General features: G+C 39.3%; 2 protein-coding genes and 1 long non-coding RNA gene across 5 annotated transcripts; 2 read left to right on the top strand and 1 right to left on the bottom strand.

The window, feature by feature from the left end:
• The first annotated feature begins 889 nt into the window (after positions 1 to 889).
• Positions 890 to 3,335, top strand: tcf24 (transcription factor 24). Its single transcript, XM_066689244.1, has 2 exons — positions 890 to 1,381; positions 2,381 to 3,335. The coding sequence occupies exons 1-2, from the start codon at positions 932 to 934 to the stop codon at positions 2,489 to 2,491; spliced, it is 561 nt and encodes a 186-aa protein (XP_066545341.1). The 5' UTR covers positions 890 to 931; the 3' UTR covers positions 2,492 to 3,335.
• A 4,077-nt stretch (positions 3,336 to 7,412) lies between these two features.
• On the top strand, positions 7,413 to 14,156 carry LOC136766821 (uncharacterized). Of its 3 annotated transcripts, none has more exons than XR_010821777.1 (8): positions 7,413 to 7,527; positions 9,819 to 9,909; positions 10,527 to 10,580; positions 11,176 to 11,225; positions 11,878 to 11,927; positions 12,491 to 12,564; positions 13,300 to 13,346; positions 14,011 to 14,156. It is a non-coding gene; the product is annotated as an uncharacterized LOC136766821 (long non-coding RNA). The 3 variants fall into 3 exon arrangements; XR_010821778.1 differs by having other exon boundaries at positions 11,823 to 11,927; XR_010821780.1 differs by having other exon boundaries at positions 7,435 to 7,546.
• A 668-nt stretch (positions 14,157 to 14,824) lies between these two features.
• mcmdc2 (minichromosome maintenance domain containing 2) lies at positions 14,825 to 23,971 on the bottom strand. Its single transcript, XM_066689726.1, has 14 exons — positions 23,872 to 23,971; positions 23,311 to 23,441; positions 23,164 to 23,223; positions 22,631 to 22,826; positions 21,516 to 21,638; positions 20,655 to 20,756; positions 18,313 to 18,441; positions 17,967 to 18,204; positions 17,314 to 17,519; positions 16,995 to 17,161; positions 16,212 to 16,388; positions 15,885 to 16,018; positions 15,356 to 15,465; positions 14,825 to 15,049 (listed from the first exon to the last, which is right to left on the bottom strand). The coding sequence occupies exons 1-14, from the start codon at positions 23,969 to 23,971 to the stop codon at positions 14,883 to 14,885; spliced, it is 2,040 nt and encodes a 679-aa protein (XP_066545823.1). The 3' UTR covers positions 14,825 to 14,882.
• Between the last annotated feature and the right edge of the window lie 1,339 nt (positions 23,972 to 25,310).

Raw genomic sequence — 25,310 nt, 5'->3', positions numbered from 1 at the left:
CACTCTCTCATTCAGGTGAGATCCGCACTCTCGGACACACGGACAGGCACCGTCTGAGCCCCGGCCGGGACGGGTTATAAAGCCGCAGCTGGACTGCTGTTACCCAGAGCCCGCAGAGTGCAGCGCTGGAGCTGAGCGCCGCGCCGCGCATCCTGATGCCAGAGTCCCGCAGCGCAGGTGAGCCGGCCGCCTTCACCGACACTGCGCAGCGCAGAAATGCGCAGAAATGCGCCGTACTGTGGATGACTACTGGAGGGCGCCTGACACATTCATCATGGCCATGATGAGAAACAGATGAAAATACTAATGGGCCTGAAATAGAGTTACTTGCACAGTAACCAGGATTTAAAAACTCAGTGTGCTTTTTAATAATATAACCATTTTAACCCTTTTTGTCGCCTTATCATAAATTACATTCATCAGATTCGGACTCTCATGGTGCATTTAAGTTTGTAAAGAAAGAAAGAAAGAAAGAAATGAAAAGGTAGTTAAAACCACGAACAGCTAATAAAATAGAAACGTGGATGTTACAAATAATAATATATAGGTACATCATAGTATAAAGTAAACCAATTTGATCATGCGTGCAGAGCGTACACAATAACCATATAATCAAAACCGGCGAATTATCAACAGTTTGTGTTTGTGTGTGTGTGATATACCAGGCTGGTTTTAGATTATGATTATGATTATGATTATTAATAGGCCTAAGAAGAAGAAGAATATTTTCTGCGGTGGTATAAAAAGTATGGTCTAACTTATCACCAATTATTAATAAACAAGTGTTTTCTGTTAAACAAACAAACAAAAAATAATGTACCTTATTGTATAGGATAATCAATATGCTTTTTATTCATGTTTTGAAGGGTACATGTCGCAAGAGTGACTGTCCGCACTGAGCTCAGTCAGTCTGGAGTCTGGCCGCGTCCCTATGGTGGGAAGACCGTCACTGATGGACAGCGGCGCCGCTCCAGTCATCATAATGGACGACAGCCCGGCCTCCAGCCCCAGCTCCAGCCCCGGCCCGGACGTGGACGCCCTGCTGGGCCCGGACCGGCGGCGCTCGGAGGCGCTGGCCCGCTCCAGGGGGCTCCGTCCGGCCAGCCTCGGCGGCAGAGGGCGGCCCGCCGCAGCCAACGCCGCCCGGGAGAGGAGCCGAGTGCAGACGCTGCGACACGCTTTCCTGGAGCTCCAGAGGACCCTGCCCTCCGTGCCCCCGGACACCAAGCTGTCCAAGCTGGACGTGCTGATCCTGGCCACCACCTACATCGCGCACCTGACCCGCACCCTGCAGGAGGACGGCGCGGAGGAGGGAGAGGGGACCCGGCCGGCGGAGGTGCTGCACTCCCTGAAGGGCGAGGGGTACCTGCACCCGGTGAAAGTGAGTAGCGGGAGACTGGCGTTCAAAGGAGAATAAAAGACAGCGTAGCTTGCATTGAATAATAATATTAATTATAATGTCTACTTTTTACATATAACAGATTGGGCGATTTTAAAACTAGAGTTTAAAACTAGATTTGAAAAACAATTCTTAAGAGCCTTTTTGTTAACCGGTAGAAAGTTGGCTACTAAATTATTATTTGTATGCGAATACAAAGATTTTAATTTTTTTTTTTTTAATATATCTGTTCATGGAATTAGTAAATGTGTAATTTGTTTTATTCATTTCTTATAGCCTCCTACTTTGTATTTGTATAGCTGGCACCTTATTTAATTTAGAAGTATGAATATATATTTATACAATACATAATACAATGTAAGACATCTATATCATTAGTTTGAAATTCTTTAATGGCAATAACATGAGAAAAACAGCTCAAAGTATAAATCTGATTCAATTATGTAATCCCTGCATCCAAAATTCTGATCAATTTCAAAATTGTTCTTGTATAGCTAATGCATTAAAAGAGTTTACCTGTATAAGAAAGACAGAATGGTGGATATGTTGTTTTTACATATGTTAGCATAGCCTATATTTATAGGATATTAGTAACACATTGATACTATGCCAGAAGCTATTTTAATTGCTATTTAGGTACTGTTGTGGTTTACATTCATGGTTGTGAGCAAATCTATTTATTTTTTAAAATATTTTAAAAGGTCTTTGTGTACCTGTACCTGAATCTTATGCCTACTCGGTAAAACCTGAAGGAGTGTACAGCAAATGCATCACTTCAAAAACACTGAATAAATGTTTCTTTAATATAACTCTCTTTATCATTAACTAAAGAAAAATCCCTCTACTCTTTGATGAAACTTAAAATGAAGAAAAAAAATATTCAGTGGTGATGACAGCAAAAGGGATGCAACACTGGTAAAGAAAATATATTTTAACCAGGTTCACATTTATTTATTTATATATTTATTCATTCATTTTCAGAAATGGCCAATGCGATCCCGGTTGTACATTGGTGCCACAGGACAGTTTCTGAATAATTCGGGTCAGGCTGAAACCTCAAACCAAGGCGAGTCCTCGACTTCCCAGACGTAGGTTAAAAACTCTTGTCTTGTGTATGACGCTGTCGTTTACAAACACCAGGGCAAAGACAGTGTGAGCTTCTGCATTGTAGTCCAACTGTACAAGGAAAGGCCTACATCAGAGTTTCACATTTGTAATGGGATTGTCTTGCTGAAGGGACTGTTGAAGACCAGAAGTGACTGAAAGCTGACGGGGTATTCTCACTTTTTGTGGAAAAGGATTGAACAAATGGGATCAAATTATTGCCTTCATTTCAGAGGCTTTTTGGTTTTCGTTTGGTTTTGTTTTGTTTTCTGGAATGATTTAAAGGCTTTGGAGACACAACAGACATGTGAAAAACAAAACCCAGTTCATGAAGACAATGAAGGTCAGTCCTGGTAATGAATGAAAATGTTTAGCAAACCAAATGTGTATAAAAGTACATTAATATATATTTGCCAAAATCTGTAAATAATTAACATAAAACCTGCCATTCTGAGTAATTGGAGTTTTGTTTTTGTATGTATTCCCTCCTGTACGACTGTTGGTGTTTGTTTTTTCGAAATCTCCTACAACTCTGTACTTGTTTTAGATTCTTCCAGAACTATTGTGCTTTAAAAAATTCCATTTGTTAAAGTAATGAGCTTTCATGCTTGACTGGGCGGCTATGCACTTTCAGTTAAAACGTTTGCACTAAATGCATGTCTGAATAACTTAACATTTGTCATGTGAAGTGGTCTGTCAGACTTGACAATAGTGGTAAAAACATCTTAATTTCTCCTATGTTTCTTTTGGTGAATAGTTGTAAATAATGACTATGTATTATTAGATAATGAATTGAAAAAATAAAAACGAGTGTTCCAGTTGCTACAATGAATTCTTGTACATAGCCTACATATTTACTTTGTTCCTCAGTTGCTGCTGTGGCTTGTACGAGTACAGCTTAAGCCTTACAAGGTGAAAATCTATTTGATGTATAATATTGACTGCTTAATCAGGTCTGGTTACAAATAATCCCAGTTCATAGTTTTTATCACAAATTGGCAGAGAAGAAGAAAAGAAGGGGCAGCTCTCATGTTACAAAACACACACAAGCATATTTTTTCAGAATCATCAGAAGAAATGTAAAAAATCTGGTCTTTAAAAGTAATTAATATTCTGCAAATGGAGATAAATATATACCTTTCTTTTTTGGGGGGAAAATCTATTAGCAAATTAAATCCTGCTTTAATGAGAACAAATTACAAAATTAGCTTCATTTATATTAACATGAAAGGGGGAAGGATGTAGTCTTTTTAATGACCCATAACAAATCCTGTAATTTTGTTTTTATGTGGAATTAAAATGTTGAGGATCACTACAGTCGAACCTTTTTGCTGAAAGACAATAAACACTTTGATTTACATTTCTGATACAGTTGCAAAGTGATTGCTTATTTCAGCTGGCTACAAACACAGTATTAATAATAATCAGTAAAAAAGTATAGTGTATGAGATAGTGTAATAATGCTGGCCTGCCCTTATAGTAAATACAAACTGTCTCTGAATGTTTTGCTCTACACGGCAGATGATTAAAAAATCAGTGTTCACTTACATCATTGGAACACAGTCTTAGATTGCAGACGTTGAGGAGATCAAGTTGTAAAGTATCATTTTCATAAACGATCTGTCATCTATAAAGATTAGCAGTCCACTTTTCACCTGTCATTCTGTACAGAAAACAAACGCATATGATACAGGAACCTGCACAGAGAAGATTGAAGAATTCAGCATGCCATGAAGAAAATGTCACAGTTACATTACTGTCCAGTGAAAAATGATCAGAAAATTACTAGAAACCTGTAAAGTATATAACTCTGAGTGTGTGTGTGTGCGTGTGTAAGAGACTGTGTTTGTCATTTTCATATCTTTCACATCTTTATGCACAGACTTTAAAACAATTAACATCTAAAGTACCCTTATGATTTGTTGTTTCTAACATCAGTTATATTATTTGTCACATTATACTTGAGTGTTTTACTTTTTATTTTGATGTTATTAAATCCCCCTTTTGTAGACTCTTCTTGTTATAAATAAATAGATACTCTGAAAGCATTGCATGGAATATGTGCTCAAATGGAACTTTGTGGTAAAAATTAAGAAACAAAACACAATCGGAAAACTTCTGTTATTCCTATTAGAATATTATCTTTATTATGTTTATTGAATATTTGTATAGTGTATGAGGTTATTTTTTTTGTAATGGGGTATCTTCAAAAATGTATTTTAAAACACTTGCATTTAGAATATGAATACGTATAAATTAGATTATTTACCAAACTGACTAACTTTTCTACGCAGAATCATAATGGTGTTTACATTTGTTGATTTATTTTTTGTGCAGTGATGGGGTCCATTGGTTATTCTTATCACATGTTAATAAACAAGCAAAAACAAAAATCACACAAAAAGAAATATGTTTTGATTGAAAGCAGCGAATTGGGACAACAAATTATTTTTAAAGAATTGTTTTTTGAGGCTCATGTTGTTTCTGTTTGAAAACATATTTCTGAAATTTACATTTAAGAATACATTTTAAATTACAGATTTCATATATATATATACATTTTAAATTACAGATTTCATATATATATATATATATATATATATATATATTGTCTATATGTTTATGATGATAATCTATTTTTCTGAATTAGAGAAACAGCAGTGCAGTTTCATCACAATTTATGATTTACATTAAGACCCAGAATATATCCAAACTTCAACCCACACACCAATCACATCTAACAACCCTGATACATAACTGTGGTTTTTTGTTTGACAGGGATATGTTGTTTCTGCCCAATGGAAATAATCAATTTCTGTGTGAGTCATTTGAGACTGGCCAACAGATTGCAGTTTTCATGTTGGTTAAAATGATAGCCAATGATGTTCCAGAATGTTTTTCAAACATCTAATTATTGATATTGATTTTATAAATATTTATACATATTATATTTATATTTATAAAATATATATTTAAACAGAGTTGTGTTTTCCTGCATTCTTTGAATGAGTGATTAATTAATGTTAATACTGTATATTCCTTTCCAAGTGAAGTAGTCCACCAAGTCCAGATTCAGTGTTGAGAATTCAGTCGTGTATTTAAGTCAAACAAACAAAGAAAAACATTAAACTATAAAATAATTCAAGACAACTTTTTTGAGGAAAAGCTGCTACATGTGGGAAATTAAAAATTGCTGTTAATTACTACATTGTGTTCACACTTCTTAAAGCTGAACAGAGCGGTTATTCTTTCACAGAGAATGTATTGAATGTCAAATAGGTGACTCTACAAATGATTTAGTACAGGCGTTAAAGAGAAAGTGCAATAATATTGACATTGTACACTTGGTAATGTGTAATTCTGCTAGTTAAGACTTTTTAAGGTGCTTGGTTATTAACTAAATCAGTGTCTCTTTCATCTCATTTCATCTTTTCATCTCTTACTGAAGATACGTGCAGCACATAAATAAAAGTCTTCTAGGTATAAAATGTCTTCCTGCTTGTGGAAATGGTTGATATAGCTGCCCTCACAAGTTTGTACACATTGAGGAGGACTTGTCTGGTAGACACAGGGTCTGGAATTTCCAGACTGGAAATAATCTGAAATTACTACAGTTGATCAAACAATTTCCTTTTTTTTTTTGTAAATTGTACTTTTTAGCGGTCTGAGTTTAGGATTTGCACAGAATATTAAATAAATAACTTAATAACAAACACAAACACATACCAAAGGCTGAATCATTATATTAGCCTTTTTTAGAGCTTTCAACTGCTCATAGCAGAGCCAAACATTAATGCAAAATATGCTTTCTGTAATGGTATACAAATCACTGTATGGCTTTGAATATATTTAATCAGCTTTTGCAATGAGTTAATTAACTGAATTAATTAAAGAAGATACTCAAGGTAAAGAATGGAAACTGTAGGTTGACAATGAGCATTTGAGTGCAGCCCTTACAGGGTTTGCCTTGTAGTTTATTTAAAAATGTATCTGTAAGATTATGGGGTTTATTTACTATTTTAGAGGGATTATGCATGGATTAGAACAAGTATACTCCCAGTCAAAGAACATTTTATTTAAGCTAAATTAATTGCAAGCAAGTGTTTACTCAATAGAGTCATTCTTATAGATTGTCTGTAACTCCTTGTTAGTTTTATGCCTTAGGACAGTCAAATATGACACAATTCATGTATGGAATGCACAGCGCAGAACAGTGCAGTCTACAATCCAGTGCAGCGACTGCGTGGCTTCAGTCTTGTCCATGTGGCTGCTGTTTACTAAGGATTTGGCTCCCTATCTGGCAAGGCAATAATTCTTGGATATTCTTAAGCAGTTCGTTTTGACACAAAGAAAGCTTTAGGTTAAAGCTGCAAAGCAAACTGTTAAAGCTCACTATCTCACCACACGAACATCTGCATCAACACATTGTCCTCTGCAGGGACAGATTATTTTGGATTTAATCTTCACGAATTCAAAATAAATATTTAAAACACACATGGTTCCTCTGGAGTAAGAGACACGATTTCGGTTTTGGTGATATTGTTCTTATTCTTATTCTTACTATTACTATTACAGCAAAACTGTATGTTCATGTAAACATGTTAAAATCGAGCAGGAGAAGATAATTACATTTTTGGTGCATTACAATGATGCGTCTTTTGCTAATGTCTGGTAAAGCACACGGGTAAGCGATGCTCACACCCAGCTCACATTTAAGAGACAGGACGCAGCGCAGCCGCAGTGCTACTCCACTCCAGCCTCCTATGCCCGTTGGCCGCACGGATTCTCTGCACGGATCTGCGCTGCTCCACCAATGGGATCGACGGGATTCTGCAGACCTGCGCACAACTGCGCAGAGCAGCGCTAAAAGAACCCGACCATTCGCGCCTGCGCCAGTGTTAGCGCTTCCTGAGCAGAGCGCATAAAGACGGCAGTCACGCATGCGCCGCACACTGGAGACGAGCAGCCTGCCAGCATGGCGGCGGCTGCGCCACTCATTTCACAATTGTTGCTACTTTCACCAGGTAATTGTTTTTTGCTTAGGTATGATCTACCAATTCAACTTTTTATTATACTCAATGCATGTAAGCGTAAGTAATTTTATATGAATAATCCGCTGAGTTTAGCTAGCAGATGTGTATTTGTAATGGCGTTTTGACGATCTTCTCAAAATGCTTTTATGAGGCTTATTTTTCGCAAATGTTAGAAAAGGCGACTGCATGGCAAGAGACAGAGCTGTAGACCCACGTCGAGCAGGGCGGCCGGGTTTGGTGCAGTTAGTGCCCTTGCTGGAGCTGATGGCCGGTGCATTGATCGACACGTGTTCCGCATGGCCTGGGGGATGTGGCCCTTGTCCCGGCGGGGTGAGGGCTGCAGGCCTCCGGGGAGCAGTGCTGGGTGATTCTGGTAAATCGGGCCTCTGTCGCCATGCTCAGGGTTTCAGTTTGGTTAAGGCAGGGGTGCTGTGTGCGGTTTTTCCCGCTGAAAAGGGCCGCCATCTCCGCATGGTCCTGTGCGCGCAGACATCTTGGGTGAAGTAACTATTTTAATAATGCAATCCTATTTCAAGCTAGATCCCCACCTCCCTCGCAAATAACACGATCAAAAAGTGACTGGGCTTACCTGGTTAGCAGTATGTTGTGCATTGTTTTGTACATATCGCTAAGGATGTATACTTGTCTGTCTTAATCTGGAGGTTTGAATGTGCAGTTCTGAAATGTGATGCGATCCTATAACTTCGCACATGCTTTCATTTGTCAAGTGTTTTTGTTAATAATACAAAACTGTATTTCTGTAGACCAAAGGGACATCAGTTCTTGTAAAAACAGTATGTCATTGTCAGGTTCCCATAGACCCATATGACAATGCATGCAGTGCTCTTAATCCCAAAGGTCGAGTAATCATGATACTTGGAAAATATAATGTAACCATGTTCAGAGATTCACATAACATGTGACCCATATCCCAGCAGTGTGCGGGAATCACGCATGGCAACTGAGCTGTTTTCCAGCTGTTCATGTGCTGTGAGGCTGTAATGGTGAAAATCCTGGCAAGCAATTACTTGAAAATATGAGGGGGAAATCTGATAAATTGAACAAAGACTCTAATATCCCCACAGTGTCCTCATAAATCATGCTAGCAGCTGGTTGTCCCAGTTCCAGTGATAAATTGCCCCTTTGCCATTTGGGCCCCTGTGGTTGGGGCTGTCCAGTGGCCCTGACCGGGCTGAGTGACGGGCCTCGCATGGCTACTGGTTAGGGAATCTGTTCTTGGGGAAGTCTGACTTTGGCCGTCTCTGAGGTGCTGCGGTCTTGGTAAAGGTCCTGACATTGAGTTGAACCTGCCGGGGAACAACTATCATGGCACTGCTAAGAGCTGTGCTACCAAGCTGTGCTACATGGGCCCTTTGACCCCCAGTTCATCTGTCATCCCTGCTGTCTGACACCATCACGCCTACATTGGCTCTTCTTTCAGTGCATCTTATCTTTTTTTGGAGAGGGGGGTAAAAAAATCAATACCTCTGCACTGGATGAGCAATCCGTCATCATGAAAAATTGTCAGTTTTCCGTGCATTTGTTTTGTATATGATGCACGGGTAACTGAGTTATGTGGTATTGTTTGAAGACCACTTTTATAGTTCGGCTACATATTTTAAAACCTATATTTCAGTTGTGCAATAAGTATAGATTGCTTTCCTCTTAGGCTCTATATAGCTGCAGCTTTTTTTCCCCCTGTAATAACCATTTCTACAATGAAAATGTGCGGTACCTCCTGGGATGTAATGCTATCTAGCACTCCTGTCCCAAAGCAATAATCCATCATTTGGGGTAAATTGAAACTGCTACTTTGTCATGCGTCGGAATGTATATATTTTTTTTAGGCTTATGAGCAAATACTGAGCAGAATCTCTGGAATGTTCACATACTGCACCCTTTATATTTTGGGGGGGAAAAATAATTAAAATTTAGTCAGAAACCGCAAAGGATTCAAAAATTGTATTCGTCCAAAGCCCTAGAATAATGCCATATACTGTATTGTAATGTACAGTTAGTTTTGGATGTAATTGATCTAATAAGAATTGAAAGTGCTTATTTACACTTGTGTATTCGATAATAGTTTAGAGACTTAAGAAAAAATAAAATAATTAACAATCGTAGACTGACCGATTCAATTTAGCTGGTCATTATTTCCGAATTGTGAAACGTACCTAAAGTAATACTGGATTCTGAAAACACTATGATTAACATGCTTTCCTTATGAGTTACTAGTAATGTTCAGTGTTTATTGTCCATTCTAAATATTGTTTTCCCTGCAGGTCTATTGATGTGCTCTGTCGAGAGAAATTGGTCTTCGTGTGAAAGACTGAAACTGTTAGTGACTCCATCATGACAACTTTCCAAATATAGGTAAGGTTTTCAAGTTTTATGGATGTTGACTTTAAACCTACTTCAAAAGGCTTGTTGGCCTAAACTGGAATTTGGGGGGGGGTGGAAAGATACTGAATAAATTATACACTTTAATGTAGGCAAGCTATTGAAGGAGTTTTGTTTTTTGTTTGACCTGGCAAATGGTTTTACACGTTAAGTGCTGGTAATCAATATCATAAGATAAGGATGATGTTGATGTTTCACAATGGAGAATTAACTTGACAGATGCCTTGATTAGTGTAGGCCTATAGTAAATCTATGATCCACCACAATCCATTCAAGCAAGAATGACACTATGAAAGCTGCTTGCCCTGTCAGGGTTTAAAATGAAAGACTGCTCAGCTTACATTTTCATTAATTAATGTCCAGTAATTACTGTGCACTGATGCTGGAGCTGTGATGATTTCCTTACTTTGCCGTTTACCCATCAGACTACTAGCTGGGGTGCTGACACTGTGATGATCTGAGTCTCCAGCACTTGCGCCAACATTCAGACCATATTCTAGCAGTTAATATGCACTGCTATAAAGCACCTACCTGGTGTTTTAGTGTATGAAGGCAAGTAGAATTTCACCTAACTAAGTATTCTCCCTTAGGAAGCGGTGGATGGTGACATTGTGGGGGCTGGAGGACTACTCCAGTGGACCATGGTAAGCAGGGGAGTTGGGGATGTTACAGTTGGGTTGGGTTTGGAAGTCTGGGTGCTGTGTAATGGGAGGTCTGTTCGAAATATCTAGACTTAACCTTCTCTCAATGCTACCGCCATTGTAGGAATACTGGTAACCTGTTCATCACAGATGGTGAATAGTGTTTTGCACCCAGCTATTGGTTAAATCAAAATTGTTTTTGTATCTAGATAAGTTTAGTGGGGACATGGGGTGTTGTGTAATTCTGGTGGTAAAGGGGTGATTGACAGAGAAGGAGTGGTAGTCAATGCTGTCTTTAGATCTGTGGTTGTATTACCATCTGAAGTACCCATATTTGAATGTTTTCCCCAGTCAGTGCATTGCCTTTGGAGCTGTGATGATTTCCTAACTTTGCCGTTTACCCATCAGACCTAATTGGGGTGCTGACACTGTGATGATCTGAGTCTCCAGCAATGACCTAAGGGAGCACCCTGAGTGAGGGGTTTGTTATCCAGCTAGGTTTAACAGAATGTGGTAGCTCTGACATTCCCGATAAATGACCCAGAGAAGGCTGTGCATACGTCATGTTCTGGAATCAAACCAGGATTTTGTTTTTTAGGGAAGACCACAGAACACTGGCCACTGGGAAGTTTCTCGGACCTGATCATGGTAAGTGTGAGATGGAAGGATTTTGTGTTTGTGACGGGCAGGGTGTTGGAAAGCTGAATAATCCAATGTGTACAGGGCTTGTGGGTTATTCACTGCAGCATCCCACTGGAATAAAGGCAGTTTGTGGGTTGGGCGAGTTCCGTGTAGAGGTGATTAATGGGGAAAGAATGATTTAATGCTGTCCTTTGAACAAAGGGGGCTGATTTCCCTCTGTGGAGAAATGTGCTCTGTGTATCCCTATGATCGTAGGTAAAAGTTCTGCCCCTCTTAGATGAGTTGATGTGTAACATTTCTTATGAGTTTAGTATGAACTCGGAACAGTAGTTAAAGGTGAAGAAATGCTGCCTTTGACCTATTACAACGTACCCCTAGAGTCTCCTGGTCAGTGTTGCTGCTGGATCTGTGATGATTTGCTTCTTTGCCGTTTACCCATCAGACTCTAGCTGGGTTGCTGACAATGCACTTATCTGAGTCTCCAGCACCAATACGGACCTAGGTAGACTGGTGTATCAATGGATCTGGGGTCTTGTACAGAATACTGTCTATATGCTCCCTGCTGTGGCTTCTGCATATGCTTTTGAAGTGTTTTTTCAACAGGTACCAGTGCATCGCTTCATCCAGAACATGGCTAATTTTAAACTGGTTGTTTCAGTCCGCAGTGGATCGTGATGGTGAGGAGCACGGAGGACAGCTGACAGCTAGGTGAGTTGGTGGCATAAAACGTATACATTTGGCTGAGTACACATGGGCATATATAGAAAACATTAGTTGCTTAAATTGGAGGAGGGGGTGGGGACGACCTGTGGACTGTTGTAGTCAAAATGGGTTGCTGACTTGTCTGTTAGTCTTTGGTCTTGGCTTGACTTGCTGAGAGGGGTGAGGCGAGTACAAATCAAGCAATTGGCATTATTCTTGCCCATGACTACATTAGTTATTTAGCAAACCCATATCCAGAGCTGTGTGTGGTCTAGGCATTGACCACTACTGCAACAAGTAATTTACACTCTCTTCTGAAGGCCCCGATTTAAAAAATTAGGTGATTTGCATGGTCTGTGTGTTGCTGCTGGAACTGTGATGATTTTTATTTCATTTTGCCGTTTACCCGTCAGACACTATTTGGGGTGGTGACAATCTAATGATCTGAGTACCAGCAGCACTGAATACAATGCTGTCAATGTATAAGGTGCCTTACACAGAGTACAGCATTTTAACTTGCCTATTTTCACCTGTGGAGATACTATGAAGCCATGCATGCTATGTTTTAGGCAGTGGTGGAGAATGACATCGCAGAGTATGGCGGACTGCTCTCGGAGAGGACAACCAAGAATCCATGGAAGAGGTATGTGGAAGAACGTAACTAGTTCTCCTGAATTTGAGAACGGTCTAATTGTTTAGAATTGATTTGGGTATTTTTGGGTACAATTTCTCAGGGTGACAGTGATGTATATCATTTCCATTTGGCTTTGTAGAGTATCTACTGGGACTTCCAGTCTGGATATGCTTAAGTTTTGCAAAGGAACAAATGGTTAAGTTTTTAATTGTATTGATTTAGCTTTGTAATGGATTGGAAAGTCCATTGGGCACTAGTTCCAAAATGAAAAGTTAATGGTATTGAGGTACTGCAGGACTGCTGTTCCTTGCTCTGCATCTATAGTCGGTGTGGTGCTGCTGGAGCTGTGATGATTTACTTACTTTGCCGTTTACCCATCAGACTTAAAGGGGTGCTGACACTGTGACGATCTGAGTCTCCAGCACCAGCACTGACATGTAGAGCATCTGAAAGCCAGCAGCCCAGAATTGAGTATAGTCAAATAGGCATCGTGACCACCCCAGACATCCTGTTCTAAGGGGCTTGTGTTTTTGTTTAACGCAAGCACTGATGGGATGGATGACTTCTGATTTCTGTGTTTACCAGGGTTTGGGTCAATTCTACTTTTCCATTCCAGTTCAGTTTTAATTTATTTTTGCCATTGACACTGGGCTCTATTGCAATTGAATTGAAAGGACTTGGAATCGACACCAACCCTGGAGTTTATGTTCGTATTTCACATTATATTAACATGTTTCCTTTTAGGGATGTGAAAATCCTGTGTTTCAGGACTATCTTGTGACCGGACTCACGTAAGTTAATTTTAGTTGCAAGAGACTATGAAATCAGTAGTTATTGATTTGATAGAGATAGATCCACTATTAGTAGTTTTATAATTGCTACTTTTGGTCCACCACAGTGTACCACAGGTGTGTCCTAGTCAGTGTGGTGCTGCTGGAGCTGTGATGATTTCCTAACTTTGCCGTTTACCCATCAGACTACACGCTGGGGTGCTGACCCTGATAATCTGAGCCTCCAGCACTGCCATAATTTTAAAGAACCACCAATAGGCTCATATAGGAAACGCGAATACATTTTCAAGTGATGATTCTTAAAAATGATCATAGCATTGTGTATACTGTAAAATAGTCTTGTATCCCTGGTAAAGAGGTATACTTTTTATGCAGGCTTTTAAACCTCATGTCTTATAGATTAACTTTCAATAACCACATGCTAATGAAACTACATGTCCTACAGAGGAAGGCTGGATAACCAAGAGGCAGTGTTTTCTGTAATTGCTGGAAAGCATGGGATCTTGCATGTAGTATATAATTACTTCTTGACCACAACTGCTCTTTAATGATGGGATTGGGCTCCAGTGGTTTAATGTTTCTAAATTTAATGTGAATTTGAGGATGTTTTTATTACATTAACTTTTGTACCTTTTATCCTTACTGCTGTGGTTTATTTTTCCAGAGGTGAAGACTGAAGACTTCAGTTGTTGGAGGAGCAGTTTCAACCACCCTCGATTGGCTGGATGGCAGTTTCCAGTGTGCAATTAGTCTTTTGCCCATCTTTGAATTCATGTAGAGGTTCTGACCAATAAAGGGATTCGCATTCAATCCAGAGCATACATCTTAATCACTTATTTTCTTTGTAATTTTCCACTGCAGAGGTCTGTGAAAGTATAGCGGTGAATAGATCACACTGGTGTCTCGCTCTCTGCCCACTTCCTTCTGGTTTAATCGCACATTGTACAATCTGAATTTTGAACCTGAATGATTACTTTAAACTAGACCAGTTAGAACATACCATTCATAGAGAAGTGAACAGCCTTTCTATGGGGGCAGATATGTATTACCCTTGGTGTCATTTTTAGGATTCAGCATAAAAAATAGTCTGGTCTCCACTTTTGGTCACATCTAAAGTTTCTATTCTCTTGCCTAAAATGGATTGGAAACTATTCTTCTGGCCTTATTTAAAGAGGAATGTTGACCCCAGGAAGTTCTAATGCAGATTTGGACATTTTGTATAACCTAGCATGAGGCTAAAAGATTAAGAGCATCTCCATTTAAAAAGTAGATCCAGAAAGTAATTTATGGTCCAGAAAAAAAATGCCAGTTTATACACTGGCTTCAGAGAAGTTGTGTGTAAGCTTTTGACTGCTGCTCAGAAATGGAGCTGATTAGTAATTTATTGAACCTTATTTAAGTGAATTGCAGGAGAATGTTAAAAAGAATGGTGTGAATATTTTCAAACACAACTATGTAGTGGAGGATAAAACCTTGAATGCTGGACAGGTAATGCACTGTCAAAACCTTTCAGAACTGCATGCACTGCAGTGTAAGTTACTCTTCAGAAATGTAAGCTGTGGCCCCAGGTGCGTAGGAGAACACAAACTGCAGGATCTGCTGATGGACCTGCTGCAAGGTAACGTCCCTCCTGTGCAGAGAGTCCTGGTCATGCAGGTCACATGGAAATACAGCATTAGGTGGTATGACCAGCGCCGAGGCACCTGGAATTCCCAAGGAAAAAAAGATGACACACTGACCACCCCTAAGCCAAGCAATGCACTCTGTTCTGGAATATTATTTTTGATTTAAAATGTTTATATATTACTTAAAGCACATTAAAAAAAAAAATGCAGATGTCTGAATGTATACTTCCACTACTAAGCAATGCAGCTAAATAAGAGCTGATCAAAGGTCATTTGGTGGTATTCTCAGTTTCTCACAGAATGCATTCAACTATAATTGGGGGTTTATATTGAGTCTGATACTGATGCTGCCTAAGTGTGTGAGGGCCACAGCGCGGAGCTCACCGTGTTTCAGGGTGAGGGAGTTCTCACACAGCAGGACTGCGATGACTGTGTCCTCCTCAAGCACCCTGCTTCTCAGGCAGAGCTTGGCATGTGCTTCTGCCAAAGAAATCCTTATACAAGCATAAACACATTTTATTTTTAAATCTGAAGCATAAAATGCAAGTAAAATCATAGAAGTGTTCATGTGTGGGCAATGCAATTAATTTAATTTAACCATCACAAAAATGTTATGATATAGAACCTGACTAGACCCTTAAAAAATAAATATATATGCAATATTCCTATAATAACAATGTGTTGCAGCTTGAAATATTTAAATAGTTAACATCTGTGAACAGGTCATGTTTAAAAAATGAAGGAAAAAAACTCCCTCTGGTGGACAAGAAATGTAATTCACAAACTGGTTTGTTTAAAAATTGACTTTCACTACAAGCTATTGGCACCTAAATAAGAAATTCAGAAGAGTTTGCATTTTGATGTTACCCATCGCATGCAGTGAGCTTAACCTCTCGTGTGGTGCTTTGCTTACAAGAGCTTGATGTACGATGCAGGCAGTTTGGCTGTGTCTGAGCGGACTCTGCGGCTGGCCATGTAGTAGCCGTGAATCAGTTTCCTCGCTTCAGGACACAGCTCCACTTCCAATCCTCTGGCATAGGCAAGGAACTGTGGAGACGTGGTCAGATGAATTTTGAATTAGGAAACAGATACCGGATTAACAAATACCAAATTCCTAACAAGAAAGGTCAAGTATTATATTCTACTGCAGTGGATGTCTGATCTGTTCAATATTTGTGGAAATACAGTCTGTAAATAAATGGAGGGTCTGCAGGTTTTTGTGTGGGTACAGATGTGTTACCGCTTCATAATCGTCCGTTGTGAACTGCATACAGGCTGGATATGGGGGCTCTCTCGGCCTCATGGCCCGACGCAGGGTGTGCACAGTTAACACTGATGACCATTCGCTGGCAGCTTCTTGACAGTTGATCACAAGACCAAAAGCATCGCTCATCTGGGAGGGAATTGCACCTGTGTCCTTACCCAAGAAGAAACAGGTTTTAAAATACTAAAACTGCTGCAGCAAGTGGAAGGGCATGCACCGTTTGTTGAAAAAGTGGTTTTATGTTATTGAAAGAATACAAAGGATCTGTTTTGCATTATTACATTTTCATTCTGCCTTTAAAAAGCAGCCCCTAATCCACAAAATATAAGATCTTTGAAATATTATCCCACTTTTACAGAACAGGAGGACTTCATTTATAGCATCTGTATGTTATTTATCAATTAAAATAAAGACAATTCCACAGAGGTGTTAAAATCGTTTAGCATTTTCACTGGGGCCAGAACTGAGTCAATCTGTCCCATTGTTAATCAGTAACAATACAAAAACCCATACTGGAAATGTGACCTGTAAATAATTTCCCAGTAAGAAAGTAAGTTACGTCCACATCCTGTCTGAATTCACATTGGAATATCTAATATGAAGAAACCGTCAACAAACTCCTCCAGATCGAGAGAAATAATCACTTAACGTCGTTCAAATGAGTGTTCATAGGAAACAACTATATTAGAGAACACATGCAATTATATATATTATCGTTTTCTTATAACTTCTCAATATTCCTAATTTGTCTTCACATACCACTGATCCCAGCACGGCACTGTCACACTTCACAGACTTCTTTGCAGACAGTCCAGAATCAGCTAGTGCCCAGAAATTACACTGGAGTGGGAAGCACAGCTGCTGGTCAGCGTCTTCTCCGTACTTCTTCCCTGGAATGAACACGGCAGCCGCCCTGGTTTCCAAAGCTGAAAGGGCACAAAACCTGAGTTAGCTACTGGCAAAGGGGAGTAATGATAAGAAGCAAACAGCTGGCGTCCACATGGTCATAAGCCTTAGATTTATTTGAAATAGACAGAGAATAAATCACAAACTGATAATTGCAAACACAAGATCTTACCTGACTGAAGTAATTCCAGCTTCTCTCTCTTGTAGGAGGCAAGGTCTCCTATGAAGCAGATTCCTCCAGTGGCGAGCAGGGCAGAGCCAGCCTGTATGTTGGCAGTCCCAGTTCCATGCTGGTCTTTAGTCACCGAGGGAAACATCTCACCCAACGACCAGTGGCGTATCGCTCGAGGGACAAGGCCAAGACTGTAGGTCAGTAGCCTGCCATTGGAATAAGAAACTATCTTTGACATTATTCTGCTTACATATGCATCTCATGAAACTCCTTTGAATGTAATTTTCTAAAAATAGACTTTCTGAATGAACCTTGTGTTTTGGATGGTTTATATAATTTACAGCAGATGTCAAAAATCTGCACAAGAAACTATTCTAAATGTTGTAAACTCACTCTTTTACTCACATTGTAAAACACAGTTCTTTAAATCCAGTGCTCAACCCACAAAGGGTCTGCTGCTTTTCATTCTGCATTAATTTAATTCTGCATTCAGTTTTTTATGAGTCAATTAAACTATTATTAATTAATTTCTCTAGGTCTAAAGCAGGGGATGGTGGATTGGGGTCCTCAAAGACTGGGTCTGGAGAATACTGCCATAGAGAGACCCTCATATAATACATGTGTGTATGAAAAGGCACTTGCTATATAAGCACCTGTCTATTATGAGGCTGTCGGTAGTCAAAGCCAGTACATCCAGGTAACCGAGTGTGTCTCTGTCCTCTGCGCTGGTCTGTACCAGGCTCAGTAAGAGGCACAGCTTCAGGGTGGTGTACATGCCAGGTGGAACTACGTGTGACCCAAGAACATTCGCCATGATGGCAGGAAATCTCCACGGAGAGCAGGAAGTGACCCCCAGCAAAGCCTGGAAATTATTACTGATGAATGAAGGACCTGAATTCAAATGACAGAATGGTCATATGTAGATTGACTGCAACTGTGACATTTGAATATTTATTTTTCAAACATTATTCTAGATTTAACTTATAAACGTGGACATACATTCTGGGGTCCAGGGCTGTATGCTATTGGCTTCTACACTCAAGATCACATCTGGCCACTGGTGTACATGTGCTGGGATACCTACTATCCTGTACAGTCTGCCTATTTTCATGGTGTTGCAAAGTTCATCTAAATATTCAAACAAGCAAACAAACAATAAATACACAAGAGGTTAAAAATATTTTATGAAGCTTTTCTCACATACAGATGTGCTCAAATTTGTTGGTACCCCTCCACAAAAAATGAAGAATGCACAATTTCCTCTGAAATAACTTGAAACTGACAAAAGTAATTGGCATCCACCATTGTTTATTCCATATTTAATAGGAATCAGACTTTGCTTTTGATTCTGTTTTTCAACATAATATTTATAAATAATAAAACAAATGAAATTGGCATTGACACAAATGATGGGACCCTCAACCTAATATTTAGTTGCACAACCTTTAGAGGCAATCGCTGAAATCAAATGTTTTCTGTAGCTCTGAGTGAGACTTCTGCACCTGTTAACAGGTGGTTAGGTCCACTCTTCCTGATCAAACTGCTCCAGCTGTCTCAGGTTAGATGGGTGCTTCTCCAGACTGCAAGTTTCAGCTCTTTCCATAGATGTTCGATAGGATTCAGATCAGGACTCATAGAAGGCCACTTCAGAACAGTCCAATGTTTTGGCTCATCATCCTGTTGGAGGACCCATGACCTGTGACTGAGACAGAGCTTTCTGACACTGGGCAGTACATTTAGCTCCAGAATGCCTTGTCTTGAGATTACATTGTGTCCTGCAAAGATTCAAGGCACCCTGTGCCAGGCGCAGCAACGCAGCCCCAAAACATAACCGAGCCTCCTCCATGTGTCCCTGTAGGTATGGTATTCTTTTCTTTGAAAGCTTCATTTTTTTCGTCTGTGAACATAAAGTTGATGTGACTTGCCAAAAAGCTGCAGTTTTGACTAATCTGTCCAAAGGACATTCTCCCAGAAGGATTGTGGCTTGATAATATGCAGCAAATTCCAGCCTGGCTTTTTTATGATTTTCTTTTAAAATTGGAGCCCTCCTGGGTCTTCTTCCATGGAGGCCACTTTCGCTCAAAAAGCGACGGATGGTGCAATCAGAAACTGACCTACCTTCACCTTGGAGTTCAGCTTGTATCTCTTTGGCAGTTATCCTTGGTTCTTTTTCTGCCATTCGCACTATCCTTCTGTTCAATCTGGGGTCGATTTTCCTCTTGCGGCCGCGCCCAGGGAGGTTGGCTACAGTTCCATGGACCTTGAACTTCTTAATAATATTTGCAACTGTTGTCACAGGAACATCAAGCTGCTTGGAGATGGTCTTGTAGCCTTTACCTTTACTATGCTTGTCTATTATTTTCTTTCTGATCTCCTCAGACAACTCTCTCCTTTGTTTTCTCTGGCCCATGTTCAGGGTGGTGCACACAATGATACCAAACGGCACAGTGACTACTTTCCTCCATTTAAATAGGCTGAATGACTGATTACAAGATTGGAGACATGTGTGATACTAATTAAAGAAACTAATTAGTTTGGAATATCACTATAATCCAATTATTTATTATATTTTCTAATTTGTACCAACAAATGTGTCCAGGCCATTTTAGAATATCGCAATATAGAATGAGCAATAATTCATCTCTTTTCACAGCTTTTTTGCTTTATTCTCTGACATATCAAAGGCATGCAGGTATACATGATGCAATAGCTTTTAATTTAATCACTTTTCAGGAGGAATGAAGCATTATTTCAATGAGCTGTAAGGGTACCAACAAATTTGAGCAAGTCTGTATGTCTTAGTGCAGTCATAAGCAAAATCAACTAACTGTTGCTATACCAAGATTCTAGTATGCATAATAAACTACATATTTAAAAGGCATCTTAATAACTAAAGCTGCATTTGAAGGTGTTCACAATAAATTCCCATAAGAAACTGAATAAAAAAAAAGAAAGATAATATTTTGAGCAGGGGGTCCCTGGAAAGCACTGGCATGAACAATATGAATTGGATTTGAGCAATGCATATCTTACAGGGAGGGGTACTGCAAATATGCAGGGCTGTTTTACTATTTTTAACACTGTTATGAAGGATGTCAATTTCTACATTCTGTTTTTTGTGTTGGTCAATGGGAAATGTATGGGAAATTAAAAATCTCTCAATGAAAATAAATATATATGCATGTAGAACTTCACCAACAACCTAAATGTCAAAGTTGAGGGAAATTACATTTCTGGGATTGGAAGTGCAGACTGATTTGAAGTATCTGGGACAGTGTAATGAAGCAGTAAGAGAGCAATAAAGAATATTATGAATTTTACAAGAGACAGTACAGTCCTACCTCGCAGAAATACAGTCATAGACTGATACCTAAAGGAGTCCAGAGGATGTGTTCTTAGGACATCAAGGGCTCCTGCGTGGATCATTTCCACCAGCTGTTTGTCTTTCATAAGATAAACAAGAGGAAATTACAATGTCCTTTCTAACATCTTCAATCCCTGCTGAATTCTCAGGAATGTCGCTAAGGGCTATGTATAGCTCAGGTACCTCTATTTCTGTAGCATTTAAAAGTTATAAAATGTTCCTAAAAATCCACAGCCTACACAGGCTTGTCCATTTCATTGGGCTCATTAATCACCACCTTCAGGGTGCATGGTCAGCCTTACTCACAGCATGAGCACTGCTTCAGTAAGACAAGCCACACATACACATATGACTTACTGAAACTGTTACTATTCAGAACTAACCAATTACTTGTCCTAGTTCAATGGAAATCAGATTACATTAGACATATTTAGACCTTAGAATCACTGAAAGTGTTTAGTTTTTTTAAGTAATAACAATAAAGTCCCCATTAAGCACTCATTGTGAACTGACTATTATGTTTCATGTACAGAAGGCTTCTGCTTATAACTGAACAAATGAAAGCTTTTTTCACATTTCCTTGCTGCATGACTTGATTAAAATGTTAAGTTACAAATATAATTTTAAACATACTGCACAATTTTGATCCGTGGACAAACTCAGGTCAAGCTCTCCATCTAATACATTTACTATGGAACAGGTTGTTTGCCCTATATCTTCACAGGAAAAATAAGGATCTAAAGGTTTTATCACTGTGCTCAATTTCTTCCATTTAAACACCATATAGAAGAAAAAAAAATAAAACAATATGATGTATGAAAGTTAAACTGGTGCTTACCACCCAGCACTCTGAACTTGACATCCTCTTTAAGCGGAGAGCAGCACAATGCACAGCTGAAGTCGTTCCTCACGGTGGCTGACTCTGTGGCTCCGGGAGCATGAACCCGGATATTATGAAAGCCTATAGAGTACAGAACATCAATCATATAGTAAAAAGTAGGTAAGACAGTGTTATAATAATGGGGTATTACCTCACTGACTCACACTACGTGCATTGAAAATGAGGCAATGTATGCATGTTGATATAATGTCTTCATCCTAAAACAGATTTTGCTGTATTACCTAATTATATCTGAAAGCCTTCAGTTGGACACCCTATTCTATTCGTATTATCTTGAAAGATGACTTTCATATTCATATTGTGTTCACTGTCCTATAGTGTGGTTGTACTTATTTGCTTATCCAGAAGGCAGTTACATTTATTGTTTGTGGATACAGAGAAAACAAGTACAAGAATACAACCCATGAGAAAACATTGCACAACAGAAATGCATGTCTTTGGTTGAGAAAGACATCCAGGTTCATCCAAAACTGTCTCACCTTAAAACTATCTGTGTAGATTATTTGCAATCACAATAAACAACTAACTTCACTCAAGGTACAGTTCAGTTTATTTTCAAACCACAATGAGGGACAAGGGAGAGCACCACAACCTACACAAACCTAAATTAATTAGTCTACAACCCAGATTGTGAACTGGTGTGAGTAATTAATTGTAATGAGGTTTGGCTTTTTCTCCTGACTGGGCCCAACCTTCAAACTCCCCCCCATTGCAGGGAATGAGTCAAAGAGCTGCTGCAGAGGTTTTGGACTGGGGAGGAGGTGGGATGTTAAGCAACGAATGTTAAGGGTGCATGACAGACACTGGGTATTAATACATTACTGGGCGGAAGTGAGTGAGCCGCATTGGAGTTGTCTACTCCCAAAATGTGATTATACTTTTCAATAACAGGGTTTAAAAATTACGGTCAGTGTACAGTATAAGGAATGGGATTGTCTTTTGTTCTTGACTTGAAGGCAGATCCTGTGTGGTCTGTAATGTGCTTTTACCTCTGTTAATAGATATCTGAGCGATACCAAAATCAAGGTACAAATGAGAGACTCTCACATTACCTTTGGAACAGGGGCAGGTGTTCTCAGTACACAGGAACCTGGCGCCCTGGGTATACTTTGTCACGCAAGTCATGGCCATCACCAAGCCCTCCATTACAAAGGGCCTCACAGGGCCGTACCCACGGGGGAAGTCACGCAGATCCAGGAAATAGTTTTTGAAGGGGGGCAAGTGTGTCAGCTTCAGCACAACATTAACCTTAAAAAAAAATAAGAAAACTTCTCTTTAATTATCATTAAATGTCAGGAGTATGCTTTCTGTAGTACTTAATATACCATAGGGGATAATGAACACTTTATGACTCTAATGCCTTCCTGAATGTAAACACAATCTGACCCACAAGTTACACACACACACACACTGGAACTCAGTATAGTTTAAGATCCCTGGCATTCATGTTTTTCCTTAATAATGTATTCACACCTTAGCCTCTCTAGAAATTACAGAACAGATGCACTTCACACAGACTTGACACACTATCTTGAACTAATGTCAGATCCTCATTTCATGACGTTCAGTCCGAGGGAAACCTCACCTGGTTTTCTGTGTGTATTTCTTCAATGAGCGAGAGCGTCTTGATAGAAATGAAACACACCTACATGGAAAAAGGGATATTTATATTAAAGCAATGCACTCATTCAAATATGGATTTAAGATCCTGAAATATATATTTTGTACTTACAGACTGAAAAAGGCCAGAAGCTTTAACAGGGTCATGCAACACGCAGTTCCCAAGTCTAGCATCTATTTCGATCAGATCAGAAGGATTTACATGGATACAAAAGCGATACACTGCCACACTTTGCTGAGAATCTGTCAGAACAATAAAGTATCAATACTGGAACAAAACTGATCTTCTTTACTGAAACAAAACTCAGACAATTGCATAGGTGGAAACAACAAACATTTGGGAGAATTGTGGAATTGAAGATAATTAAATAAGATGGGCTTATTTACAGACCCACTGAAATGGTTTAAGCCCAACCCACTGAATATACGTCAGCTATCTAGCCCTGCAATAATGGCCAAGATATGAACTAGTCATTTTCTCGCCTTTTCTATTATCATGGCATTTTCTTAATTACGTCATAGATTGTTTTTAAGAGTCTTTTATCTGTATGCTGTTTCATTAACCATGTTTAAGAGCACATCCTAAGGCCACCTCCCTGACTATTTGATGGTACAATGTGAAATAGGTGGTGAACAATGACCTATCTCAAAATGCGTCATTATTAGCCTATACCGTTGTATTGTTTACAGTCTTCAACCAGCTGCCTGAGGCCGCCGCTCCTGTCCAGATAGGCGAGTACGGCCTCCTTCATCTCTAAGACACCGGCCGCCATGTTTACAACACCCTCGCCACGGCCGTCTCTGATACTGAACTGCGGACGGGATGCAAACACAACACGTCCATGTGCGATAAGATTAAAATATCGCATTTATTTCTCGACCGTTTTAAGTCTTCATGTATTGCAGTGATGGCCGGCGAAGTACACGACACCAGGGCATTTGCCCAATTACTCGACGCAACTCATAAATGTGTTTAAAAAAAAAAAAAAAAAAAATATCTATACACTGGTTGATTTCAGATTCACATTTGTATATTCAGATGATCTTTTCTCCGCTGCAGGGTTTCTAGGAAATGTATGTCGTTGACAGGCAAAAACACTGGCGGTCCCAGTGCTTACGTCACTGAAAACAAGATGGAAGAATGGACAAACCGCCGGCACGACAGACCCTGGGTGTCCGTTTCATATTGTGGACAGGCTCATAATGAAAACAAATACTTTGCATCACAGAAAAGCACTGATTTTGAGATTGCAATCGTCCTCTCCTCCTACATCCTTTCCCTGTTTTAAACTCGGTATACACTGGCTCATTGAGCACTGAAATACCACTGGTAACCAGCAAGCTAAATCATTTCGTTGGGATGCACTGAACAGCATATTGAATATATTCTGTAATGCTGCCCTGAAATCACTGTTTTTCTTTAAGACTTTACAGTGTAATGAATGAATGCTTTTCTCACAGTACTGCAGAATAATAGTGTGCTTTGTGGTGTAATAATTTAGGTTATTGGTACTAATGTTCAATGCTGGAGATAGGGAAGAAGTTAACCAGACTGACGCTCATTTCATGCCGCATCCGACACGTGTGGAAGAACCGGGAAGAACGCAAACCGTCCTAATGACGAAAAATACTGCCGTAAAGAGTGGGATTTGCGACACCGCGATATAGCATAATATGAAACGATAGACGTTTTTCTATCGTCATACGATATATATCGTCATATCGCACAGCCCTAATAGAAACTACTTAGAATAAATACATTACAAATAATAACGTCTAAGTCCCTCTTGGACCATAATATTTATTTCAATTTTACAATTCATCTCAGAAAATTACTAATATTTGACATCTTTTAAACAATTAAGATTTTGATAAACTGTTTGTAACATTCTGCCTCCAGCATTGAAAACATATTTTGGCATGAGCTCTAAACTATATTGTGGCCTTTAAAGAAAGAATGATTAGAGTATAGGAAATTAAATATGAGGAATGAAAATTAATGGAGAAATATTTATTAAAATAAATACTTGATCAGAAATGATGTCTGCTGTAAATAATTGTCAATGTATCATGTTACTAAAACAGAAAAAAAACAAGAATTCCAGACATAAG

This window comes from Amia ocellicauda, chromosome 2, assembly GCF_036373705.1.
Source record: "Amia ocellicauda isolate fAmiCal2 chromosome 2, fAmiCal2.hap1, whole genome shotgun sequence".
In the NCBI taxonomy this organism is placed as follows: Eukaryota; Metazoa; Chordata; class Actinopteri; order Amiiformes; family Amiidae; genus Amia; species Amia ocellicauda.
This window is presented reverse-complemented; position numbering and strand designations above follow the sequence as displayed.